This window comes from Anser anser (genome assembly GCF_964211835.1).
Source record: "Anser anser genome assembly, chromosome: 14".
Classification (NCBI taxonomy): Eukaryota; Metazoa; Chordata; class Aves; order Anseriformes; family Anatidae; genus Anser; species Anser anser.
Genome location: NC_139735.1, coordinates 15,581,002 through 15,597,942, shown reverse-complemented (window position 1 = coordinate 15,597,942; position 16,941 = coordinate 15,581,002). Strand labels below are relative to the sequence as shown.

Here is a 16,941-nt window from a genome sequence, read left to right as displayed (position 1 = left end):
ACCATTATTCTAGGGCTCCAACAGATTATTCATGTAACACTACAGAATTACATCAACAGGGTAAAATGCAAGTGCAACAAACTTTGTTTGCCCATGCTCCAAGCAAATGCAGGGCCTGGTGCACCCTCATGAGTGAATGATATAGTCAGTGCAGCACCGAGTACATCTAATGGTGTGGGGTCTGTACCGATGTATCCTGCCTGTCAAGCCTGTGCTGAGCAGTCCCAGCTTCTGCTCCACTACATCCATCTGCGGGCACATTAGTCGTACCCGTGTACAACACGTGATAGACACGAATCTCCTATATCCCACAGACACTCCTCTGCTCTGAGATTCTCTGTTTCTAACCCTGCTTTCAGGGACAAAAACCTGGCGCAGGAGGTAGGGGTGAAGAAGAGCCAAATTCCTAGCAGAAGTTTGGAGCCAGCTTCCTCACTGAGTATCCTTCTGGCTTCGCTATAATGCCTCCCACCACAAGAGCCTGGCTGCAAAGCATACCGTCTCTCCAAAGCCCAAGAGCTTTACCCAGGATTTTTCCAATTGTATTTGTTATTCTGGATGACTGGTGAAATTGCTTGAACCCTCAGGATACTGTAGTGCTCCTAGAAAAGTCAGGACACTGGCTGAACTCAATAGGGAAATGAGGAGAACTGGATAAAATTTACAGAGCAACTCCATGACAGACACATCAGCATGTGTTGCCTAAAGTGCGGACCACGTGCATTACTTATTCTACCCATCTTCACTTTCCATTTCAGACAGCTGTTGGTAATACCCAAACCCAGAGATGACAAACTTACCTGCACCCCAACAGCTCAGGCTCCCATTTATCTGAGCAGCCAAAGAGGCTGTGGCAATGCCTGGGCAGGTAATGTATTTCCTATTCCAGGCTGGCAATGCTCTTTCATTTCAGACAGAACACGGAAGTATTTTTAACTCTCTTTCCCCAGTTCTCCAAACAACTGTATTTTGGAGAATGAAAATAATTCTCCTTCGTTTGTTGTTACCTCAGTTTTAAGGAAAAAAGTATGAAACACACAAAAATCAGAAAAAAAGAAGTATTTCCCAAAGGACATTTTCTGAATAGAGTAGTGGCAAAATACAGCATTTGTTTCACTCACTTTAGTTTTTCCTGTAGCTATTCAAGTAAATCCTTTCTCAATGGCTTATCGATTGCAAGTTTGATTGCTCTGTTGAATTCTGACACCCCCAGACTTGATTTTCCAGTATCAATGGGACTACACACACTGTAGGATAAATGAATTAGCACAGTACCGTTCCGTTATCTATTCAGCAGCCACCAGCTGCACACATACACACTCAGAGTGCAGGTGGCCAGCAGTATTCAAACCAGAAGAAAGCTTCATTTCTCTACTTGTAATCATACGACACTATCTAAACCACACATATTATTTAAATAATCTTTCAAAGAATGCTATGGAGAAGAAAAAAAATTGCAGGATAATTACACCTATGTCTGTGTTTTATATGAAAACACAAGTTTCATAACATTACCAGACATTTCTTGCCAGCGTTGGTGGCACCCTGGAGCTCTTGGTGTCACTGCTTTCCAGCTGCCTTAGGTGGCACTCTCACACCATCTCCCACTGTCTTTGGGGCTTTGTCCCCAAAGAAGAACCCCAAAAGAACTGCTTCCACCATGACTTACCTATAGCAAACACATTCAACACTCATCTTAAGGAAACAGCTACAGCAAGGATAAGCTATCAGCACCTAGCCATCCCCACTCCTAAGTGAGCAAACAATTATTTCTGTCCTCATCAAACACAACCACCTGGCCCACTGGCCTTTCAGCTCAGGTGGCCCATCGGTTTACTCAAATCCATGATAAGCAGCATTACACAGTGCTAAAAGCCCATTAAGTATGCATTCAATAGGAAAAATATTTTTGTGATCACAAAAAAATAAGAGATGGGACCATCTTCAATGCAATAATAAAAAATAAGACTATACACTTTTGCTGTCAGAGTTATTGGCAGAAGTTCCTGATTCCATCAAGCACCAGTCTGGCAACTGGTCACTTAAGCAGCTTTCTGCTAGCTGGCCTACTGTTTTTTTTATGAAGGCTGAGCAATAGCAACCCCAGAGAATGGTCAGTAACTGTCTACCCCTTTCCAGGGAACATTATAAAGACTTTATCTCATTTGAATGAGCTTACATTTGGGAAAAAAAAAAAAAAGCAGGTTTTTCACATTATTGATACACTCCTCTACACAGGATTTAAAAAAAATCTACATCAAACAAGGAAAAACAAATGCTGAGAGGGCAGATTTAGGGCAATTTATCAAGGTCTGGGAAATGGCTTCCAGATGGATAGAGTTGTTTGCTGCTGGCTGGTGAGAAGGAAGCAAGGTATTGTTATTGAATTAGCATGAATCTCTGGTGGAGAACTGCGTGGTAGATAGAGTGCTCCTTTCATATGGTTTGCATTTGGACCTGTCAAATTTCATTTTTACTCAAAAACCTGTGGTAAAGACGCAGAGTTCTTTTTTTCTTATTAAATTTCCCCCAATTCTCCCCATACTGTTATCCAGTCAGTATTTTTAAACTCTGCTTCAAGTGCTATGCCTGGGTCTGTTTGCTCTTTGCCGTGCTTGGATGACATCTTGGTGCTTAGAAGCACACAAGTGGTTTTGGGTTTTGCATTCGCTGAATGTTACCTAAGAAAGTTTGTGAGAGAGCAGAAAGTCTGGATGCCCTATGAGATATTTAAACTGAGTCAGTTCAAGAGTTTATCAAAACCTTTCTAAGTAAAAAGATGCACACTGAGGTCTAACATATATTCGAAAGTGAGTACTAATCTAACTAGAGGATTATTGTTGATTATTCTTGATTATTCTCCCTTTGTAAACGTCTTCTAGTAGTATAAATGCATCTGATATATGAATATTGTAAAAAAAGAAAATAAAAGGCAAAAGAAAGATATGCTCAATAACTACCGTATTTCTACTCTGAATATAACCTGGATATCTGTTCCAGCATGCGTGCCTTATAGAGAAAGACGTACAAAGATTGATGTATTTTCCTGCTAGTTCAGAAAGCTTTTACTTTTGAGGTTATCCTAACAGTCACCCAAACCCATATGAAAAATTCAGTCTAGATTATGTTAAATATCAAATTAAAATGACCATTAGTCTATTAACCTGAGGAGATAAATAGACACAGCTTCCCTTGTCATAAAGACAAATCAGTAGTTACCAAGAAGTTAGTTTCAGTAGAATGCATTTTTGACAATGGGGTCTTTTAACATCCTGGAAGTTTCAGGTTGATATATCAATAGGTAGAAGGACTTTTAATGAGAGGAAATTACCAATGATTTTCAATGATTTTCAATGATTTAAGAGAATTGCTATCATTCCTGTATTATTCCTGAGTAAGGGGGCACAAGGGTGAAACAGCAATGAGCTTTACATCTTCCCTCTTCCAATCTTTCAGGGATCCACCACAATTACTCTCTTACCATCTGGGATGTACCCCAGGTAAATACAGAAGCGAAATGGTGATATCATCTTCTCCAACAAATTCCTAAATCCTATTTGGAATGTAAGACATGGATATTTGTGCTTACGTTCCACATGTATGTCTGGCTATGACTTTTTTTTTGTCTATAGCTCTCATTACTCTGTTTTATGAGCATCTGCTTTAACTGACCAAGACTCTGTAAGAAATATCCAATGAGGCAAATAAAATCACAGTTTACAAGATGCAACCTACTTCTTCGGTCCTAACATCCTCTCCACCAGCCTGTGAACAGATCATATGCCTCATTTATTACTTATATTTTGATCCCTCAGCTACTGACTACTGAGCTAGGTTTCCAGTTATATCAACTCTGAAAAAAAGTCTTGGTAGCCTTAAGCTCTAATGATGCAATATTTACCAAGGGATTTACACATCACTAATGAAGAAATTACATTACTCAATGACACAATTTTCCAATTTTCCAATCTGTTATCTAGAAACTGCTATTGCATGCTCACAACACTTAGCATCTACAGAATTTCATTTTCAGATCACTCTACAGACAGTACTCAGAAGTCAGAGACAGCTGAGCTAGTGGTTATCAATTATCACCTTTTTGCTAATCAGTCTATGTGAGATGGATGAAAGCTAGCAGGTAGCACATTCTGTGACAGTAGAAGAGACAGGTACTTAATTCTCATCTGAACTGCCTTTCCTTTGGCATGGCAGCCTATGAAATTGTTATCTTGATGTTGGCAGAAGAAAAGAAATGAAAACGAAGATAAAATCAACTCGCCATTTCATATAGATGTCTATGTCTATATCACAGAATCAGAGAATGCGTAAGGTTGGATGCAACCTCTGGAAATCACCTAGTCCAGCCCCCCTCCTCAAAGCAGGGTCAACGAGAGCATATTGCTCAGGACGCATCTGTATAGTCATGGCACAGAGGGAAAGAAATACCTTTCCTATTACACAGGATAAAATTTTGCAATAGAGCACAGTTGAAAGGTCACATACAATCTGCTTGAGGAAGTGATCTGTTGAGCTCAGCTGCCTGTAAAATTGACTTCTCATGGTACAACAATTAAGAAAACAGAAGGGATGGAGAATACTTTATTGTTTTTCATGTAGTTCATTTGTAGGCATACCTTGAAGCCAAAAGGGCAAGTGCATTGATAAAACTCCACTGGATCATTGTTGCATGTCCCATTGTTCTTACACGGATTGGAAAGGCAGGGGTTACACTTGGACACAACACTGATATCTACTGGCTCTGGAAAGGCAAAACAGTGTATTAATAGAGAACTGCATTATGAAATTAATACTTCCTGTACTCTCATATACATTTTTTTCTTAATGCAGTATTTACCCTGTGTTGGCAAAAATGCACATGCTGTTGGTGCAACTTTACACAACACTGAGGGATTCCCAGGGATTATGGAGATTTTAAGTACTTAAATCAAGTGCTGGGCAAGTCTCAGTGATGCTTATATTCTGCTGCACATGCGAACATCAGCTCTGAAAAAAGTATGTTGGGATCTCCAGAGAATGGGCTTATATATAGATATACTTATATATGGCTTATAGCAATTTGTCCTTCTCTCAGTGCTGGAAATTCTGCAACAGCAACCCCGTGGGAACTATAACATGACATTTCTATGGCTGGTAACAAGAATGAAAGTGCAGATGCAACACCAGAAATGAAAAACATGCGTAAGAAAGATTTAGTTAGAGGCTTATGGGAATGTTTAGGTGCAAAGTGTTCTACCATCCTTAGTTTTTACCAGAGTTTAAAACTTATTTTCCTCCTGTTCTGCCCAGACGAAAGACCATCAACATTCAGATATCTTGGCAAAATGTAACAAAGATAAACATGCAAATATGTAAATATATGCAGGTAAATATGCACATCTGTATTTAAAGAGCATTTAATAAATGACATTATTGAACATGACCCATCCAGAAAAGTAGTGAAATTTGTGGGTAAGTAAGAAACAGAACAAAAACAAAATCAATACCAAGTATATTTCATGTATTGAATCAATCAGTATTTAACTATTGAGACATTATAGAAAGCTAATTAAGACAACTCTATTGACAATTAAGAAAATGGTGATTGTGAAGTGGCCAAATTTCAAATATTAATGCATTGACAGCTTTTACATGTAAAAATTAAAGCATAACACTTCAAAAAGTCCTAAATTATATCAAGCAGTAATGAATCTAAAATATTTTTATCTCATTTTTAAGGTAATGCATTTTAAAATATCTTAAAATTGATACTGTGATGATCAGAAGTGGGAACTGACCTTTTGTTACTGAATGATACATGATAAGCAAGAATAAATTGTGATACATCCTGAAAGTGAAGAATAGCTCATACTAGAGAGCAGGTGGAGCTGTAGAGTGTTACAAAAACTAGAGATGAAAGATCCCTTGTAGTCAAGAATTTACTTTGGAGCGACCTCTATGAGATATAAACCCTCATTATTAACTTCGAATACTTGCACAGCACCAGCAGGGGGTAAAGAACATCACGGAAACAGGTACCAAGGAATCTGAGCTGAAAAGTGCTTACAATATAAAGGCTTTATCCTGATCCTGTACTGATGGTAGTGTTAACATGGCTGACAAGTGCAGCACAGTTGATTGCAGAATGAGACACACAATAATGATGAAAAATATACAAGAAGTAACAAATCCAAAAAATTAAATGAAAGACTGTTGTTTCCTCTCCTACCTTTGGGTTTTCTGTCTGTCTAAATACCAGACATGTTTTTAACTTAGAGTTAGGATGGCAAGAGGAAATAACATTTGAATTTCTGGCACTGGCAGGGGTGGAGTGCAACACATCTGAGCTGCTTTCGCTTGCTCCTCTCAGAACAGGCAAAGGTGGCTGCTTGGCAAGCTCACAAGACATACAGCAGTGCTGCTCTTCTATTTGATTTTGAGGTCACTAAACCAAAATTAATTATTTATTTTATAACATACAAACACATTTTCCATTTATTCCTATGGCACAGATCAAAGCTAATCAATGTAGGAGCTAATAAGAACAGCGTTAGTTCCTAGCACTTAAGTAGTTCATTAGTTGGCCCATGGGGATTTGATTTATAAATCCATACAGCAAAATGCCCTCAGTCCAGCACATTCCTTTCCTCTACTGCATAACTAGGAGGGCAATTTAATAAAAAGCAGATCTGAGTTTGCATGACTTGCACATTACATACTTTTATTTTCTTGGCTCTGCTGAGACGTAACCTTCTGCTCAGACACACACTAAAAACATAATTTTAACAAGAGTAAGTTAAACTACTATTTTTTTTTTTTTAATTGTAAAAGTTCCGGGAGGCCACAGAGGATATCTGCACAACCTTTATACAAGCACCTCAAGGTCCTGAGCTCAGCGTGAGCTGACATCTGTAGCAATGATCCAGGCTTTTTTGGGGCAGGGGGCACTTCAGCACACCCTGAGCTCTGTGCGAGCAATACTGGAGAAAGGGTTGAACCTACACAAGCAGAAGTAGTGACATATCCCTGGTCACTGTGTCATCCCACAGACAGTGTCGTTCTGCTGCCACAGGCTCATGGCACAGCCACAACGCTCCCTGCCACAGGCCACGCAGGTGGCTCCATCCCAAAGGTAAACCTGCGCTTGGCATGGTAAAAAATTCTGTCACTTTGCCATTAAAGAGTATCACTGATGTCCTGGTGAAACAGCACAATGCACTGGATTTTAAATGTGCACATGGGAATTGGGTTCAGTTACTATTAGATTACCGGATCATGCACTGTTTTTCAATATATATACGTTGTGATGAGCAAAGGGTGAATTTTACTAGGGTCTGGAGCTTCTTGGAGTGTACTGATGCTTGTTCAGACCATCAACAACTTCTGCTTGCCCAAAGACTTTGAATCAATGCTTTTCTCCTTTTCCATTCAGATAAAGACAGCCACAGGGACAGCTAGGACAACAGAAAGCCCACCAGCTTCCTAGTGGACCTAACTGATACCTACATAAAAACATACACTTTTTTTCAATAGTCAGAATCACAGGCTTACTTAACTCTTGACTGAGAGATGCTTGTTTAGTTTTGAAAGTGAGCTTAGTTATTGATACAAAACAGCTTCAAAACAAAAAGTCATCTGGCTTCTCCTCATGGATTAATTTTCAGACCCTGTTTAATACATAAGAATGATCACTTTCCTTATTTCACTTACTGTGAACAAATGAATTCTTCAGTATTTTTAGTATTTAGGGAATATTAGCACTTCACATTTGAGACTATTATAACATCTGTAGTTCTGATAACTATAGTCAAAGTTCTGATAGTTTTGAGACTGACATTTCAAAGCCATTAAATTATAAGGTTACAGTTATTAAAAATATATTTGAAAGGCCATAAAATTCACCTCAGGCTTGGAAACTTGTGCTCTAAACCTACCTCAACACCATCATTTGTTTGTTCAGCAGTTTAATCTCAGCCTCTGTAAAATCATGCTGCCAAGCAGTATTGTAAGTGTTCATGGCACTGAGAGAGACATAAAAACAGACTTTCTGCCCTCATTTTCAAAACAGACTACTGAGCCATCTTTTCTACTATAAATATAGCTCTATCTCCAGCTGAGGGGAGGCCTCATGGCGGCCTGCAGCTCCCTCACGAGGGGAGCAGAGGGGCAGGCGCTGAGCTCTGCTTTCTGGGACAGCGACAGGACCCGAGGGAACGGCATGGAGCTGGGACAGGGGAGGGTCAGGCTGGGGGTTAGGGAAAGGTTCTGCACCCAGAAGTGGTCGGGCACTGGGACAGGCTCCTCAGGGCAGTTGTCATGGCCCGGGCCTGTCGGAGTTCATGAAGCATTGGGACAATGCTCTCACACAGTCTGATTTTTGGGTGGTCCTTTGTGAAGCCAGGAATTGGACTTGATAATCCTTGTGGGTCCCTTCCAACTCGGGATATTCTCTGATTCTATGATCTGCATATACTTACTGGCAATCTGAGCAAACCTCCAAAACTCCTTTTCCAATAAGAATATATGGGTATAACCTAAGCTACATTCAACAACATACTACTTACTTTATCCACAAGAAGATGTGCTCTGTATCTTTTGTCTGACTGCTCTCTAGTGTAGCATATTCCTGTCCATGACTGCACCTAATTGTTAACAGCTGCACCTCAATCCTTTCCTGAATGCAGACTATATTCAGACATGAAAGATGTTCCTTAACACATAGTTTCTGATACAGAGTTGATGAGGGCATGAAGTTGTTTGTGGATCTTCAAATAAAAATGTAATGTTGGTAAATATCTGTTTTCCACAAGAATTCTCAGTTTATTGGTTTTCAAGAATACGTAAAAAATAACTAGATAACTATATTTTAAAATAACTCTTACCAAAGTTATCTGGGGTGGGTAGAAGGCCAAAAACAATTTATTTGCTCAACTAAATTATAACAACATCCTATATGCTAACTTGCTATTACATAATCTGGGGCAAACTTAATGAATTCTAATTCTTCTGAGGTCTGCTGTTTCTCATTCCAGTGGTAGAGGTAACTGCACTTTGTGGTAGAACACTTGAAAATGCAACTTGAATACAATCTGATGTTCAGAAAATGAAAGCCAAATCCAACTCCTCCTATTCTCACTTTAAACCAGCTTGCAAGAGTATAGAAAGAAAATGGTGCAGATGAAGAAAAGCAATAGGAAAGAACAGTCTCCAAGCTTGCTCCTACCTTTGCACTGGAAGTGGTGAGTCGGCGTTGTGAGCAGCAGCCTGTCCACCATGGTGTCGGGCCCACTGCAGCGCGCTATTCCCGGCTCTTTGTACCCTGCTTTCACCCACTCAGAAAGCCAGCGGAGGTTGCAATCACAGTGCAAAGGGTTGGTACCTAGAGCCCTAGTAGTATATAAAAAAATTAACAGCAGTTATTTTGGCTTGCAAGCAACGATAACATCCCTGAATCTCATTAAGGCACATTTTACTTTCATATAGGAAAGCTTTATTTCAAAATGTGGGAAAAAAAAATCTTCTGAATATTCAGAAAGTCGTCTAGAATTATCTCCTCCAGTATTCCTGCTCCTTTTCTTCCCATCATTAGTTACAGAGGTTGCATAAATACCTAACAACCAAACATTTGTGCTTCAGGAATGTCAACAGACATACATTGCTTTCATTAAACAAAATAAACCAACCTGGAAAATTCAAGTCTTTGGCCATGGTGAGCATATTCTAACAGTGAATTGTGTTATTTAGTTTGGATCTAATGACTCACGTTAATGTTGCCTCACTGGATGAATCATGCACTAAAAGGATACCCCTATTTTCAAAACTGCAACCTGGTATAAAGTTTGTTTACAGCTTTGAAAACACATTTGAAGGTTAACCCATCCCTTGAATGAGGTCACATGGTTGAAGTAGATGCATTCAAATAGTGTAATTATAATTCACCTAACTTTTTCATTATTAATGCAGATCTATCTGTGGAAAAAAAAAAAACACACAAAAACCAAAAAACTTTTTACCCTAAATTCAGGTGCCGTCTTGACTCTTTCTTTTTCCTCATTAAAAAGTGTGTTTTTAGGCAATGATTCAAATATAGACAAAGCTCAGACTTCAGAAAAGTAAGTCTATAAACAATTAACTTTTGGAAGTGTAAAGGAATGCATGCTGGATATCTGTATTTATTTTGCTGAACGTAAATGTAAGGCTATAGCTGTGCAACACCTCAACCGCAATGGGAAGAAAATTAACCAAATAGTTACAAATAGGGAAGAGATCACTACATATGTTGAAAACTATTTTTCAGATGATATTTTAAACTCAATCTTCTTTCAAATAAAAATATCAGACAGGATATTACAACAGAAATCTCAGTAAATTTGTTGATACATTTCTATCGGAGTGACTAATGAACCCACTGTGCCCTAGACAGATTCATAATGGGGGTTCATAGGTTCAAATCCCGTCTAGAGCTCATTCATCAAAATTATATGTGTACTGCAGCACAGCATTAAAAAATATCCATCCATTCCTTCTGTAAATCCATTGCTTACAATAGAAAAAAAACTATTCAGTTGACTTTTTAACCCTGTAACTGTGATCAACCGGCTCACTTGTCCAAGGTCAAACAAAATGCAGCAGTGAAATTTGGACCCAGAAATTAACTTTAGCATTGAGGAACTGCAATATATAAAATGGGAGTGGGAGGACAACGGAAGGCCAGTTACCCATGTTAATTAATCTTCATAAAGTACATTGGAAATGAAGTTGCCCCATAGTCACTAGAAATGATTACCGATTACCGATGACGCTGTTGTATAACTACAGAAATTATAACACATATCTCTGTATCTTTCTGTGGGTTTTTTTTTTTCCCCTTCTTCCCCCCCCCCCCCCCATTTCCCCATTTCTAGGAACTACTGTGAATTCTTGTATTTTCATTCATGTGCTCTAACATTCTATTTCTTTGTCCATTATAGCAAACAATTTCAAGAAGGTACAAATATCTTCTGCTATAATGAAATACCACCAGCAGCATTTCCAAAACATGTTGCAGATATTTCTGTTAAGCCTTTTTTTTTTTTTAAATTAATATATTTTTTAGGTAACTCTTAGAATAAGGACAATTAAACTGACCAGCTACAGTCGGACAATATATTTACAATGTAAAGGAAATTCAGTGAGTATCTTCTCCTAAGCTTTAAACAATGCTGGAAAAAGTGATTAAAGTATATAGACGTCAGTTTTGTTCCTCCAAATGCAAGCCATTTTAAATCTGTTATAAAAGACTTGACTAAAACCAGTAGTTTTGTCTATACTAGAAACATATTTCTTTGCAATTCTGGTAGTTCATTTGACCCCTGTAAATTGTACTGAAGCAGAAGGCTGATCATACTGCTCAGCACCTTGGTAGTCAGCTTCCTCCAGCCCTAATATCTATCCTACCCAAAGCCATGCAGAGCTTGCAAATTCAACACAAAGTTTTGTTCCCCGAGTTATGAGTTTGATGAGTAGCAACCTCTTGTACCATTTTCAAATTTACTTAAAGCACATGCTTTCTTATCAAAGATCTATGTATTAGGGCAACACAAAATGAATTTATTTTCAATTACGTATGACTGTGTTTGAATCAGCCCAGTTTTTTCTGGCTTGTGAAGAGCTTAAAAACCAGCAAGATCATCGTGTTTGCTAAAACCTTCAGATGATCACGCTGCATCCCCTTTAAGAAACTGGAGACCACAACTGTACTGTAAAATTCAATTGTTCAGCATTGCAAATTACACCCCAGACAGGTCTTATTTATTTTATGGATCCTATTTATTACTGTTCATTTGAGCTTTGTATATTTTACATTTCTGGCAGCACATACATCTAAACAGATAGACTGCGGTGACTGTATTGGGCCAAAGGGGTTTTTATCACTCCCTAAGGTGAACAGTTTACCCAGGAAAATTGTGTCTGCACTTCATTTAAAGTGAACCCTGAGGAAAATCCAAACAAATGGGGCATGATATGTTTATCTCTTGTGTTCTAAAAATACCCTCAGAAGCCAGATTCCCAGTATGGAAGGTGCACTTCCAAAAGGAGATACAGGACTTCAGCTCTGTCAGAGTTTCACTCCAAAACAAAACAAAAAATGAGTTTACTATGCTGGCAACATGATGATGAAATATATTCTGTGCAAGACAAATATTTTCTTTGACTTAGATATGAAAGTGTAAGCTTAAAACTGAGAGAAGGTTATTTCTCAGTTGAAGTTAAAATATCCTATGTTGTTCATATATGATTTGTGTGTACCAATCTGAGATATCTGTATTCTTCACTGTCTACAAAAAAATGAGGCAGAAAGGTGTTGCACAGAAATCATAGTCCAAGGACATATTTGCTATCCAGAAAACATTTACATTTTGCATATTTTCCAGATAACAGTGCTTTTGTGTTCAGATACGTGTTCCAGAGAGCATGTTTAAGGTTGCAAAGACAGAAACAGAGATATAAAAGCTATGTTAAATGTGCATATGCACACACATCCATTTTTATGTCTTGATGTGTGTATATACCATCGTCAACTCATATGCATGAGGGCAGCATTACAGCAGAAAATCTCCATATAAACTTGTGAAACTAATCATATCACAAAACAACCAAGACATACACAACCTTTTGATTACTTAAGGACAGTAACCAAGAAACACGGCATGCAAAATTACTTTTCCTTTACATCTATTGTCTTATAATGTGCAATATCACACATTATTTCAGTGAACAAGGATTTTCTGTTCGCTGTTTTGGCACTAACAGACTTTGTTTTATAAGAATTGCAGCTATTTGTCTTTACAGTTCTTTCACTAACTGCATTGCATTTTAAAAATATCCTGGATCCCCACCAATACGACAGTCATTTCTTGAAATACCTGAAACTTTTAGTAACTTTTTAAAAATTATGAAGAATTAATACTGCAGTATAACTGATTTTGCTATGATTAAAAATACATAGTCTGAAGCAGCGATTCATCAAGTTCATATACTGACAACATTTCTGTATGAAAAACATATGACACTTATTAAACACAGAATTCACATTTGCTTAATATTTGTTCTTTGTGGGAGGTTTCCTGTCTCCCTCTCACACCATAACACACTCTGCATTTCACATAGAAAATGCTGAAAGAAAGCATTAAACACAAAATGCTCAGAAGAGGAAACCATCATATTTGCTCATTTGGTTTTCCTTAAGAAAATATTTTGGTAACTAATAACAACAGGTTCTAGTATTTATTTTATTTCCTTTGAACTGTGAATATCCACAGCAGAATACGGAAAGTAAGCAGGAAAAACAGAAGAGATATACAATCTTAAATTTGCAATAATCTGTACTGTTTTATAAATCTGAGACTGATGAACCAGACAGAAGTACTTACAGATGGGACAGGGATACCAGGTCATTGAATGAACCTTCGGGAACACTGGAAATATCATTTCCATGGAGCGTCCTAGAAGAGGGGGGAAGTAGGAAGGTATCAAACCATGGTATTGCCAGCTGCTCAAAAGTGAGGGAATTAGAGCTGAAGAATGATATTTCATTTTCCTTCTTTGTGAGTTTCTACAAGCTTCACAACTCACAAGCTTCCATGCTACTTCTAGATGTTGACATTTAAAATAATGATACAATCAGAATTGTTGGTGACTAATGTTTTAAATTAAAAAGGTGACATACTATTTATGCTATTAAAAGTGTATTGATGACAAGCAGACCCTCACATACAGACCTGTAATTCTTTTACAGAATCCCATTAGCTGAAAACACAAAGAAAACAGAAGAGGGAAAATAAGAAATGTGAGAGTTAAATTAAATATTGACTTCAGAGAGACCCTAGGAGAGAGCAAGGGTCCATGAAGGCAAATATATCTGCACTTTCACATTCTAGTTTTCCATTCTTACAGTAGGAAATAACTCTTTGTGTGGTATTTTAAAAATCTGTTTGACGAATAAATTTCTGTTACCAGTGAAAATACTTGTTTTAGGGTATTGTTAATCCTGAACAACATACAGCAGCAAATGAGTGTGATGTCCTGCAGGAGGGGACATGATGTTGGAGGTGTCAACTACATAAAAACTATCTAGAAATTGCACCAGAGAAGATATACAATCATATAAAATGTTATTTTTCATATAAATAAAATAAACTATTCATCTGCTGCATCCTCTGCCTCATTAGGTAACTATCTGGCAAAATATGGCATAGAGAAAAATATTTATGTAACTTTTCTAGCTTCTGTGTCACTGCCTGCCAGCTTAATACTTCACACAGTAACAGATAGAAAGGACTCTTAAGAGTCAATTCCATTGGACCCCACTAACCCTTTCTCAAACACAAGTTTATAGAGAAGTTGTAAAGGAAAAGGATATAATTCGATGTTATTTTGTTTTGCACTTCTCCCCTGAGCTGCTTCAGTTATAGCAAAATCCTGTAGTGTTTATGTCCACTTTCCCAGGTCCATCAAGTACTGTAAGGGCTCTAGATGGGGCAGAGGAGGGTGCAAAACAGAAGCCCACTGTGTATCAGGTTTGTAGCAGCAATTTCCCTCAAGTCATTTATTTTCTAATTCACCTGGTGATTTATGAAACAAAGCAATCGCATCTTCTTTTTGAGCTTTGTGACCGTAAAGGTGCTTGAAATGGTGAAAAAGTCAAATATCTGGGTGGATGGAAATATAAAACAGCCCCAAATGAAAATAAAAGCATCTCTTTTTCCATCCTTTCTCCACCCTAACACCACTCTCAGCCTCACCAGGATCTCTGTGATGCCTTATACCTCCCATGAATTTAACCTTTACACAGTGCCTTACACCAACAAACACACGACGAGGACAGCCAAGGTCCCCAAGGGAAGATGCCCCTTATCCTGTATCCTGGAAGCCTGAGATCTGCTGTGGGGCTGTGAGATATGTGAGCGTAAGCAATGTTATACCATGATCGCGTTTCCCAGTGTCTCATGGCAGGTACAGTTTCTATCTTACTATAAAGCAAAATTCTTCTACAGAGTATGAATCACCAAAAACTACAGCAGAACTGTCCTGATGGGATTGTTCTTAGAGTTCTTGTCACCGTAAACCAAAAACTTCCCTTTGTATCGTCCAGACTCTGATATTTTCTTTTAAGCATACCTAAGTTTGGGCTATTAACATTTGTCACGTATAAGTAAGGATGGGATTTCCAAGTGATTAATCCGAACAGGAACAGGAAGGATGTGAAGTCCCACACGGTAACTCCAGATAAAGCACACTGATTCTATACGGAATGACCAACTGACAGGGCCATACCAAAACAGGTCTAACATAAGGAATACTTATATTGGTGACAGGATGCAAGATCATGCCTGATCAAGAAATTTATCTGCAAAATATTCCCTCCTTTAATTAAGTGAACATATTTAAATGAACAGAAACTCAGAATGAGCCTATGAGCTGGTATTTTAAACTACTTAAAGATGTATGAGATGATCTCTCTTTCAACAGGAAGCAGAACTTGTATTTATCATCATATCAGTTCTCTATTTTGTGAAGGTGTGCAATTGCTTTCCTAAAGAAAATGTCTTGGAAACTTTTTCCAAGAGAAACTGAAGAATAACAAAGTCATTCACCTCTAAGAAGGTAAGAAACACCAAAAAAATAAACACACATTTAATTAATGGCTTCACTACATCTCAAGCACTGAGATATATTTCATGGATGCAAGTGACTGCATTTTAATGAAAAGATTATGTTAGCAATACCTCCATCCGTGCAACTAAAATTAAATGATAAATGCTAAAACAGAAGAATTACAGTATAAAACAGCGATAGAAGAATTCAGCAGTGCAATGAAATCTTTTTCCTCTTGGAACAACAATAAGAACACATTTTTATAACAAAAAACTTTGAGAGCAAGTGCTCGGTTTAAATCTTGAGCATTCAGACAGATAATGCCTATGCATGCTTTTTTTCTCCCTCAAAAGCACAACTTCTGGGTATCTCCTTGTCCAAATATTAGTAAACAGCAAGAGGCTGAATTTAAGGTGATGTGGATCTCTGCTTTGAGCCCATAATAGAACATTCGAATTCCTCAAGCAAAAACTTTCTTCCTCATGTAATCTTACTTTTACTTTGTCTTCACATAAAGACACAAACTAAACCTAAATGTTCCCAAGTCCTGCCTCCTAACCTGTTGTCTCCTAACATTAGGTAACTATGAACACAAAGTGGGTGCTTTTCCAGTAAAGAGCAATCTCTCTGTAAAGACAGAAACACGGCTAAAAGCTTGGCTGAGCTTGCAGGATAACTACATGGAGTCATTCTGTGATGCAAACAAAAAGAAAAGAAACTAAGGCAACTAATATTTCTCTTAGGTCAATTCAGTGCACATATAACAATGAAAATATATTGCAAAAAGTGGTTCCAAGGTGGTGTCTGTAGAGTATATGCAGCAGTTTTATTATCACACATATTACTCTGTTTGTGTGAGCTCTAAATCACCACTGCACTTCTCTACATAAATGTGAGCTCCTGAACTGCAGTTAAACATCCACTGGTTTTCAGTATAACTAGAATATCCCATGCTAGAAGAATATTCTGTAGCTCATTTAGCAGTTTTTCCATGAATATAACATGGAAAATTGTTTAGTGATCTGAGAAAATATTTTTATTTCTGGACTTTCCCTCCTAATTAAATCAGGATGAAATGTCATAAGTTACAGCACTGTCACACAATAAAAATAATCTTTAAAATAATCAGTTCAGGTCAACCGGAGAATTCTAACATTTTTAATTACTTTGTCTCAATCTCTGAGCTTTTTAAAACTATATTTAGCTTCTAAAAACACCAGCTTTGAATACGAAAATCATAATATTTCATTGTAATGTTTTTGGTGGAAAAAACTACTGATACAGACTTTTGCATGTTGAAAAAAAATC

The 16,941-nt window shown here is 37.7% G+C and overlaps 1 protein-coding gene across 12 annotated transcripts in view; it reads right to left on the bottom strand.

The window, feature by feature from the left end:
• SLIT3 (slit guidance ligand 3) overlaps positions 1 to 16,941 on the bottom strand; it is a 512,478-nt gene that overhangs the window by 74,633 nt on the left and 420,904 nt on the right. For all 12 annotated transcript variants that reach the window (XM_083798318.1, XM_083798310.1, XM_083798313.1 and 9 more), the window contains 3 exons: positions 13,410 to 13,481; positions 9,221 to 9,384; positions 4,635 to 4,759 (listed from right to left, as the gene is read on the bottom strand). In XM_083798318.1, the coding sequence (XP_083654444.1) occupies positions 4,635 to 4,759; positions 9,221 to 9,384; positions 13,410 to 13,481 (361 nt within the window). The remainder of the gene's footprint in view (positions 1 to 4,634; positions 4,760 to 9,220; positions 9,385 to 13,409; positions 13,482 to 16,941) is intronic.